The following is a 10,945-nucleotide window of genomic DNA, read 5'->3' as shown; positions in this document are numbered from 1 at the left end:
GGATGTTAGCATTATGTAAACTTTTTTTCTAGTGCTGAAACTTTTATCACTAGTTAAAGCCATATTGTTTAGACTGCAATAATTAATTATAATAATAAATAAGTAAATCACCTTTTAGTCATGCATTTGTTTGTAAAGATGTAGAGGTTTGTGAATTCTATCTACCTATCTTATGTGTCTTTATTCTCTTGCATCATATATGTGAATCTGTGTATATACTTAGGTATATATGCAAACATTTCTATAAAAAAACATACTAAAAAGCCATTGTTAATGTCTTCTGTATGTACTACAAGAAGTCTATGTAATTATCTGTATGTCTGTGCTTGTAACGTAAAACATGTTAGTTCATGTTGGTCTGTTATTGCTGTGGGTGTTTCATAATCTAATGTGCACAACTCAGAGCTGTCTCATTGTCTTGCAGACAGCACAGTCTCATTGTCTGCCTCCTAACGTCTGACATGCATGCAGTTCAATACCAAAACACTAGGCTCTGTGCCATACTTGTATAATTGTCCCTGCAACAGAAGCTGCTCAGTAGACTGAAGGGTTGATTTCTCTGATGTTAATTTAGTTGTAAAAATGAATGAATCCCATGCATTAAAACCAATGTCTTAAAATCCCTATATGGCAAAAATGACTAAATATCTAGCTATAAACAGGCTTTGTGGACTCTTGGTCAAGAAATATGCTCCTGCTCAAAAACATGTCAATATAAAAATCTGCATGTTGGTAAAACTAACATGCGTTTATGTACATATATTTTTAAAATGATGTAGTCATTACATTTGGAAATTAGAATTGTACAAACCACAGAACAGTTAATCTCTTTGAATGAAATTGTAAATGACAGTATAATGAAGCATATTGAACATATTTTCATACATCTTACAAATAAACTGTAATTCAACTAAAACCAATAGCTAACCTTAATATATCCACTTGAATTTATGTAGGAACCAGAGAACACGATTCTTCCTATATTCAGAACTGTGGCCCCAAAAACGATTGATTTGCTGCTAGAACCTTAGTATTTCTTTCAGGGAAAAGCAGTCACATCGTTAATGAATATTTCAACCATGAAGATAATAAAGCTTATGTCATCCTTCTAGACATCATTGTTCCACCATTGTTCTTATGTAGGCTATACATTTAACATTTTGTGTGAGCTTTCACTTCACATTTGAGCCTTAGAGATAACAAATAACTACCATGCATACAAAATGCCATATGTGACAATGATGATTGTTGTTTTTTCATTGTTAAACTGCTCAGTGTCAAATCATTTTCAAGAATCCATTTTACTAACATTCAAAAGACTGAATGTTTGTTGGTTCTCATCTGTTATACCACAAGGCAAGAACCATAGGATCTGCCTGTGCTAAGGGCTATGATCACCACGTTTTTACACATCAAGCACATTGTACATTCCTCGGCCAATGGCACTATGGTTTTATTGTTATTTTAGCAACTCCGTAACTTCACACTTTGCTGAGAAGAATGAACTCAGTGCACAGAAAGGGAACAAAAATGGTTGCCTCATTTTCTTGACTGTTCGTTTTCTCACCCCCCCCCCCCCCCTCCAATTGATGCATATTATCAAAGATAAAATGTTTGAGCAGTTCCTCTATGCTACTTGCATTTATATCATGTATATGTTCATTATGATCTGCAAAATGTAAGCTGGGGCTTGTGGCCGAACAAAACAAATAAATTACAGAAATATCAACTGGGACAGTTTGAGAGCACTACTGAAGGGCAGGCCCTTAATGACCATGTTCTAATGTATGTGTGGATGCATCTTAGATCTGACGAAAGCACAGCTTGTCCTGTCCGAAGACAGGATTCTGTTTCATAATACAAGTCAGGTCAGCAAAATAATGTAAATTTTTTTTTAATAACAATTATTGTCATTAGTAAAATTGTCAACAGTAAAAGAAGCTTGGTACCCACATTTGTATTAATGATTTCTAGCAGTACAGAATCACAGAATGAATGCCTATTTGCTCATGGGTGGGAACATTTAATCAGTTTCTGTTGCCAGGGACCTAAACGGTTAAGTTCAACCAGAGAAATAATATTATTTCTCTAAATCAGTCAATGCATACTGCAGGAAAAAGTAAAAGATGGATTCTACACAAGTGTATTTAGGCTTGAATTCCAAACTCACTTTGGAATGTTATTTCTCAAAAAAGCAATTATAAAACATAACTGGACATGTGATGTGTGAGTACAATACATGTATAAATGTTTACTGCTTGATGTTAATTTAGTCATGCACTTAAGGGTATTCCTGGTGGGATTAGTAGAAGAATCTATTATTCTATTTTAAACAAAATATAATACAACTAACCTTTCAACTTTATCATGCACAATTTAAAAAAACAACAACAACGTAAATGCATTATTCTGGTAGGATACTAGTTTGTTCATGCATGTATAAACACTTAAGATTTTGTTAGAACACAGTCTACCATACAGTTTAGCCTCTTTACAGTATTAGAAAGTCAGCAACAGCCTAATGCAACCTAATGAGACACTATTTCTATCAAAGACAGTGCAAACGCATCTGGATTTGTTATATAATAGCAAATTGCTAGAGTTTCTGCCTAAAATGCTCCCTTGGACCCATCATTCATGTGAACATGTTGAAGGAAAAACTAGCAGCTCAACACTGCAAAATCAACATTTACTTCCCACTTTCTAATTATTAAAAAAAAAAATGTATTAAAAAAAATATATACTAATTGGATGAACAGTCTTAAACATCACACACTTTCCTTCACGTACCATGAATACATCTTTTTGTAGTGTAGTTGCTGATTTGTTCTATTCTGTAACTATGATAAAGTTGAAAGGTACTGACTTAAGAATAAAGAAAAAGAAAAAAATGTAATTGAAACATTAACATATCCATGTTGATACTGGAGTGTGAAGTCCAATGTGTGAACTCCAGACAGAATATTTCATATGCGTGTTGAGAATGCATAATTTGAGCTCAGATGGAATATTTCTTTTAATGCATGTCATGCAGAACACTATCTGTCAAACCAAATCACTGTAAAATTGTCATATTAAAAAATAATAATAAACAATTTAGCATTTTTGGAAAGATCATACACAAATAAAGTCAGTTTATAAAAAAAATTGTGTAACATTTGTTGAATTATTAAATGTCATCTTGAAATTGTTTATAAACCTGCACCTGCTCATCTTATCTGCCTGCATGCACCAGAATCCCTTGTTTTAATGCAAACCACAGTTTCAAATCACACTACAGAACTACTATAACCAGTACATATTTCATATTAACAAAGATTATGCTGTAATTTTCATATGGGACAACAGTTGGAACACACTACTCTTACTACTACTACTATTAATAATAAAGTTCCTCATATGCTCGCAGATAAGAATAAAAATCCTAATCATGTATTTAAGTCAGTGGATTTATTTCAAGTCAATGGATACAGACAGATTCATTTAGCTGCTTATGTCTATGAAATGTATATGCTTCTTTTGAAACATAAACTGAAATGGACTGGCACCTTTATTCGCTGGCCCCTTTCATTTTGTGATAAGACCACAAATGTTTAACATCTAGATATTTTTCTGACCTGAAAAATGAGGAAATTCTGTGTTGTTTTGTAGATTCTCTTTTGGCAGTGACAACATTGTCCACAAGTGAAAGACAAATGTAATTCAGTAAACCCAAGGGTTTAGAAAAGGGAGACTGGGGCAGTTTTCACAAACCAAGTGCTTTCTAGACATAAATATAAAAAAAAGTTACTAAGAGGGGATTATTAATACATTGCATGTCAAAAGTGGTTTGTTTCAAATCAAGTCTCATATACTAAGAGGGTAAAGAACAAAAGATAAAAGTGCAACTGAGGCTGTTGTAGCTAGAGAAATAAACAGATAAACACCCAAGGGACTCAGAGGCACTTTGACATTTGCAAAATAGCATTAACCCCTTCAGGCAAAAAGGAACTGACTGGCTGTTTAGAGGTTGCCTTCAAATGGAAACTGACAGAAAAGATTGAGACACAGCAGATGGTAATATCCTTATTACCAAAATGAGGAGTAATTAAAATTATCTGCTCATTTTAATTTGAAAGCTTTTAACTGTAAATTAATGTTAATTTACCATGCGAAACTAAAATATTCAGGGGCAGGGTAATCATAATTCATGACAATGTTTACATGGAGGTATGCTATACAGTACATATTTCAGTTTGCCACTTTACTCAGTGACAAAATGCAGATATTAATGATACAGCTTAAAATCAGTAAACATTCCTCCAGGTTTCTAGCTTTGACTGAACAAATTAACATGTTATTTGTTCAAGCATAACATGTTCTAAGCTTATTGTTGTGGATCCCAAACTGACAGCACTGTAAATGGATTGACATTACCCATCATCCTCTTCTCCACTCTGCCAGTAAATAAGCTTGTATCTAGCTGGCTGGCACCAAGAAAGCCCACTGATCTGAATCAGTCCACTATTTGTTTTCCTCAAGCAAGAGATTCCATTTAGATTAGCACCAGTATACCTTTATGAGGAAGATGAATTGTGTTCCAGGGATACAGATCTTTCTATTTTTAGTTTATTTGTGTATGAGATCATTCCTTGACGCTGATCAAATTTTGTCTGCCACGAAAAGGATGACTGATTTTTGCCTTTACTGCATATCAAATAAGGAAATACTGAGTAATAACCCTTTCTAGAATATTAACTTTTTACATCCAAGACATTTTCGTGCTTCCTCTTCCATTAGACAGAACATTCACATCTCTCTATAGAAGAATGTGATACAGCTAGCTTGATAGTTTCAGCAACCTAGAGAATTCTGGGTGCTCATCATCAAAAACAACCCAAAAAAACCATTTAGCAGTAGCAAAGCCCAGCCTTGCAAATACGTGGAAATGATGATGTTCACTTCTGAAAATGGAAGCATTTCCAATGTGAGACACGACACACGACACACTGCCCACTGCACTTTCACCAGTCAGAAAGGTCAGAAGGCAAAGGGTCCCTGTGTTTCGATAGTTTGAAAAAAATAATAAAGTTTATATCAGATATGGTGCAACTGAAATGCTAAAAAAACATTTATTTAAAGAATGTCACTGCTATGCAACAGGGAGAATATCAGTCTCTAACTTACAAACATTAGAAATGTGGATATTCAAATGGAGAACATTTTGTATTCAGTCCATGGAAACACGGAATTGTCCTTGAATTTCTATAAGCCTTTTTTTCTTTTTCCAGCATTCATAAAATCCTCTGAATTTTGTATAGCCTCAGTTTCTAGATACATGAACTGTGTCTCCTTTTAAACATTTGACTGAGCGAATAACAGATAGTTTGGAACCAAGTGTGCAAATCCATTGCATAAAACAAATGAAATAGTTTAAGTCACCATTACATGACAAACAGTAATGTTCAAATAATCATACAGAAAGAACATAAAAGAGAGAAAAAAAGATTTGATAATCAGCTCACGAAGTGTCTTGGCAAACATAGGTTATGACTCTTATTGAACTAAATATTATTAAGGGGGTATTTGGAAGGTTCCTGTAGCTGCCAACAATGTGTAGGCAGTGGCAGAGTGAGACATCCGGGAGCCTGCAGGGAAAGGTGAGGACAGCTGCCTCCAGCCAGGCTCTGGGCTTCCCACACGGATGCGCAACGCTCATGCTGTGCGAGTCTTTCACCGAAGGGGATTAGCAACAGGGCCATACCTAATCTCGGTCGCAAAGCACTCCCTAGTGACCGGAGACTGCTCCAAGTCCACACGCCACTGTTTACCATGTCAGGGGTGGCCCTCTGCCACACTGCTGTTTAATAAGCGGCTTGACTCAAAGCCGGCAGCCTTTGACCTCAGCATGTAATAACAGGTGATGGCTAGTAGAGAAGAGGAACCGCAATACCAGCAGTGGATAATGCCTGAAAATGCCACCGTTGCCAAGAATGAGGCCCCTGAAACAGACAGGAAATTCAGATCCACAACACCATCAAATAACTACCAGGTCTAATTACACATCTAAACCTCCTGAAGCTTTCTAAACTTTTTTTTTAATGTGCCTTTTTACAGTCATAGAAACAGTAAACATTTAAATATCAAATTACACCTCTTAAGAATTAGGTTATGCTTCACCAGAACATCTACAATATGAGGTATAATCTAAGGTGATGCAGAAATGCACAAAGCTCATGAAAGAGTCCAAAAAGAGAGAAAATCACTACAATTTATGATGTGAAAATTAGGATACTGAGAGCTTGAGGATTAGGATTAAATTAGGATACAGAGGCTGAGGTTTAGCTATTTGTATCCACAGCATTCACAAACTGAATGAGACGTACACTGTGCGCACAATTATTAGGAATAAGAGTATTTTGACCATATCATCATTTTTATTAATATTTTCCAACTCCAAGATAAACTTGAATGCTTATTGGATTTAAGAACATCAGGTGATGTGTATTTGTGTTATGAGGGAGGGTGTGGACTAAGGTGATCAACATCCTATATCAAGGTGTGCATAATTATTAGACAGCTTCATTTCCTCAGGCAAAAACAAGATTTAAGTGACACTGAAAAGTCAAAAATTGTGAAATGTATTTCACAGGGATGCAGCACTCTTAAAATTGCTAAGATATTGATGCATGACCCCAGAACCAGCAAACATTTTTTGCAAATAGTCAACAGGGACGCAAGAAATGTGTTGAGAAAAAAAAAACCGCAAATTAACTGCCAAAGATTTGAGAAGAATCAAATGTGAAGTGACCAGGAACCCGTTATCCTCCAGTGCTGCCATTCTGCAGAACTGCAATCTACCTGGAGTGCCCAGAAGTACAAGGTGTTCAGTACTCAGAGACATGGCCAAGGTATGGAAGGCTGAAACCTGACCACTACTGAACAAGACATATGGTGAAACATCAAGACTGGGCCAAGAAATATCTGAAGACAGACTTTTCAAAGGTTTTATCTACTGATGAGACAAGAGTGACTCTTGACAGACCAGATGTATGGGCCCGTGGCTGGATCAGTAACGCTGCACTTGGACTCAAATGCCAGCAAGGTGGAGGTGAGGTACTGCTATGGGCTGCTATTATTAAAGATGAGCGAGTTGGACCTTTTCAGGATGAAGATGGACTCAAAATCAACTCCCAAGCCTACTGCCAGTTTTCAGAAGACACTTTCTTCAGTGAGTGGTAGCTAGACAGTAAAGGCCTTAAAGGCCTTAAAGATGAAAGAATAATGACATGCCCTCCTTCCACACATGACATGAACCCTATTGAGAACTTGTGGGCCCTTCTTAAAGGGCAGTGAAGGAAAAACAGTACAGCTCTCCCAACAGTGTTTGGGAGGCTGTGGTTGCTGCTGCACAAAAAGTTGAACATTAACAGATTAAGAAACTGACAGACAGACTCCGTGTATGGAAGGCTTATGACTGTTATTGAAAAGAAGGGTGAATTTTTTTTTTTTTCCTTGAAATGTCAATTGAGTTGTTTGTTTATTATTCTCACTTTAACAGATGAAAATAAACAAGTGAGATGGGAAAGTTTCCCAGGAAAAAGTTTTTCATTTAGTTGCATAATAACTGTGCACACTAGTAGTTGCCAAATAATTATGCGCACATAGTCTTCTAAGAAAGCCAAAACCTCACTTTACTTTCTTAAATATTCAGGTGTGAGTTTTATTAACATTTTGGACTGACCGAGAGCACTGTAGTTGTTCAATAACAAAATGAATCCTCAAAAATACAACTTGCCTAATAATTGTGCACAGTGTATGCCCTATACGCTATTCTAATTACATTTTAATAGTATAGAAAATGCCAGGCCTATTGTCAGGAAATGCATGACATATTGTCTACCACAAAGTTTGAGAAAGACGCTATATAAATGTAACTACTACTACTACTACTAATAATAATAATAATAATAATAATAATAATAATAAAGATCACACAAATCCCATCAAGGAGAGAAATGCTACTTGATTTCACACCATTCTAAGGGAATTAGTGCATAATAGGCTAATGATAAGTCTTAATTATAATTAAGTTAATCATAAGTCTTCACCAGCGAATACACACAACTGCCTGACAACCCAAATATATAAACAAACAAAATCAATAATAATTTTTTTTTATTTATAAAAAAACTTAAATACAAAAAATGGGTTCAGTTTAAGAAAATCTTGGGAATGCCTGAATTGGGAGGGGGAATGATCAGGCAGGTTCTTGGTGCCCTCTAGTGGCCATTCCATAGAGTTGTGAAGGTGTTGAGACCTGAAGGGCCAAAGTCCAGCGCTATTTCCTTACGATGATTCTAATCTGATAGTAGTTTTTGTTTTTGAGCACAAATCAACATAATAAGTGAGGAATCAATTAGCTTTCGTTAGACTGTTCTACTCTTGGGACAATTACAAAATTAAGTACAGAAATTAGAACGCAACTACACTTTGAGGAAAGAAAAAACAATAAAGAGGGAGAGAACGCTTGTGTGTTTGAATATAGATGGTGATCTCTTCCATAGAGAGATGTAGCCTAACTACAGTACTTAGAGTGAACAGCTGGTGAAGATGTTAGGGGGAAGTTCCATGAGTGACACTGCTTACTGCTCTTCAGGAGTCATTAGGCAGCCCAAAGAGCTTGACAGTGCCTGCCTCGCGACTGCTGTCATACTTCCCTTCCTTATCGTCACAGGCATATGCCAGTAGCGGCCTCTTTGGGTGCCAGGCCACAGTGAAGGTTGGAGACTCACACTGCACCTCCCAGAGCTTCTCCCCTGCAAATCAAATTTTCATGAGCCAACAAAAATACCTGAAAAACCCTCTTTCAAAAAAGATCAGATGTGATATATCAAATCTCAAATGGTCAAAGAAAAAAAAAAAAAAGGCTCATCTGATATCTACCTGTCTCCACCTCGGCAATATCTATGAAGTGATCTTCTGAGGCTGATGCCAGCATTTTGCCATCATGGCTAAAACTTAGGGTTCGCACTGGCCAGTCTAACCTGTTGAGCATGCAATCGATTAAGGCCAACAAGTTACATTTCTTAGAAATATACTACATATAAATATTATTTAGTATTATTTGACTTAAGGTTTCTTTACCTAGAGAAACAGCGAACACACACCAGCTCTTCAACATCCCACAAACTAACCAGGGCATCTGCACTTCCAGTAGCAAAATACTTGCCAGTGGGATCAAATTTGATGCATATGCAGTTGGATGGATGGGCATTGATTGACTGAATAAGCTTTAGGTCAGGGTAGCTGGAACACAAATCAGTTGTAAAACAGGTGTTAAAACAAATTTGCAAAAGCTCAGTAACGTTTTATGGGCAGCGGTAGCTCAGGTGCCTAACTAGTAATCGAAAGCTTGCTGTTCAAGCCCCACAACTACCAATTTGCCACTGTTAGGACCCTGAGCCAGGCCCATAACCCTCAATTGCTCAAACGGTAAATCAGTCATAATTGTATGTTGCGTTGGTTAAGTGTCAGCTAAATGCTGTAAATGTAATGATAATGGCCTTAATTGCATTCAGTAGGATATATGTTAGTACAATTACTCGGTTTAGTTTTGTAATTTACAGCAACAGGTAATAAAAAATGATAAGTTACTGCTCTCCATTATTAAAGGCAAAATGCTTCAGACTTACCTCAAAATGTTGATGCAGCCATTGCCGTTTGTAAGAAAGAACATATCATTATCGTTGTTCCAGGATATCTCATTGACTTCAAACTTGAACTGTTCTTCTGCACGTGGGCGGTGAGTCTTGGCATCGATGAAAGTAACAACATCATCCTTGTTCCCTACGGCGATGGTCTGGCCATCAGGACTCCAACATATGTTGATGTTCTCTCCTACAGCACAACCAAGCATATACTCTTGTTTTATAAGGAAGTTAGGTTGGGATATAAACAATGCTTAAGAATGTGGTTATTCAGATATTTTTTCATAGCCAGAAAGTCTTGGTAATGTGTGTCTGTAGTGGGCAATAAAACATTTACACAAAGCAAAAATTATTTACTGTGCTGTATAAAAAATGATAAATATTAGAACTTTTATTTTTACTGTGCTGTAAATAAATAAATAAATAGTGTACTGTTCTGTATACAGCTTATGCCACAAATTTGATGTACAATAAATCTTAAGTCTCACTGTAGCTTTAAGACAAAGACCGTCACCTTTAGTGCTGACTGTGGCCATGCATTTGGTAGTGCGAACATCCCAGATCCGAATGGTCTTGTCCCCCGACGCAGTAACGAACAGATCTGGGTTGGTTGGGTGCCAGCACAGCTGATCCACACTGTCTCCATGACCTCTGTAGTTGTTTTCCTTCACCTGTCAGATATTTATTACGCTCAGTTAGCGACGCAGACTATTGCAGAGAATTAAAGTTGATAAATATGCTAACAGACACTGTTGTCATGTAGTAAATCCACTTTTAAAGAAACAAACTATAGCATGAGTACAAATTTTGCTACACCAAACAGATCAATTATCAGCTGGTTAATGATAGGTTTTAAAAATCTTATCCGATAAACTAACGTTAAAAGGTTAGTGGACATTTAAAAGGATTTTGTATGAGAACATGGCTAGACATGATCAGCAATCACTAGGCAGGGTAATTGTACCTAGCTAACGAATAGCTAGCTAGCTAACTAGCGAAGTCTATCTTATCAAAGTAACTTACAAGCCGATCTTTTTCGAGGACAAAAACACTAGCGGTTTTATCAAATGATCCAGAAGCCAGACGTCTTCCATCGCAGCTCCAGGCAACGGAATGAACCTTCGCACTGTGCGCTGGAAATTCGCGACTTTTGTTATTATTTCTGAAATTTTCCTGCATGTCATGAAAATAGGAGGTTGCCATTTTTGTAATACTTCGTCGATTTCTACGCCACTTGTATTCGTCAAACGCTTAAC

At 36.6% G+C, this 10,945-nt stretch overlaps 2 protein-coding genes across 4 annotated transcripts in view; one reads left to right on the top strand and one right to left on the bottom strand.

The window, feature by feature from the left end:
* Positions 1–626, top strand: part of cplx2b (complexin 2b) — a 21,064-nt gene extending 20,438 nt beyond the window's left edge. For both annotated transcript variants that reach the window (XM_027003553.3, XM_081698962.1), the window contains exon 4: positions 1–626. This exon is cut by the window's left edge and continues 2,723 nt beyond it. The gene's annotated coding sequence lies outside the window, so the exon portion shown is untranslated.
* A 2,194-nt stretch (positions 627–2,820) lies between these two features.
* thoc3 (THO complex 3) lies at positions 2,821–10,901 on the bottom strand. 2 transcript variants are annotated; one of them, XM_027003634.3, is made up of 7 exons: positions 10,713–10,901; positions 10,204–10,360; positions 9,675–9,879; positions 9,127–9,288; positions 8,926–9,026; positions 8,629–8,798; positions 2,821–5,981 (listed from the first exon to the last, which is right to left on the bottom strand). In XM_027003634.3, exons 1-6 carry the CDS (start codon positions 10,890–10,892, stop codon positions 8,635–8,637), a joined length of 969 nt encoding a protein of 322 aa, XP_026859435.1. In that variant the 5' UTR covers positions 10,893–10,901; the 3' UTR covers positions 2,821–5,981; positions 8,629–8,634. The 2 variants fall into 2 exon arrangements, with proteins under 2 accessions (XP_026859435.1, XP_026859434.1); XM_027003633.3 differs by lacking the exon at positions 2,821–5,981 and having other exon boundaries at positions 8,141–8,798.
* Positions 10,902–10,945: the final 44 nt, after the last annotated feature.

The sequence above is a fragment of the Electrophorus electricus genome, chromosome 16, assembly GCF_041902795.1.
Source record: "Electrophorus electricus isolate QZ-2024a chromosome 16, ASM4190279v1, whole genome shotgun sequence".
Taxonomy (NCBI): Eukaryota; Metazoa; Chordata; class Actinopteri; order Gymnotiformes; family Gymnotidae; genus Electrophorus; species Electrophorus electricus.
The sequence above is the reverse complement of the archived record's forward strand: the minus strand, read 5'-3'. Positions and strand labels throughout refer to the sequence as shown.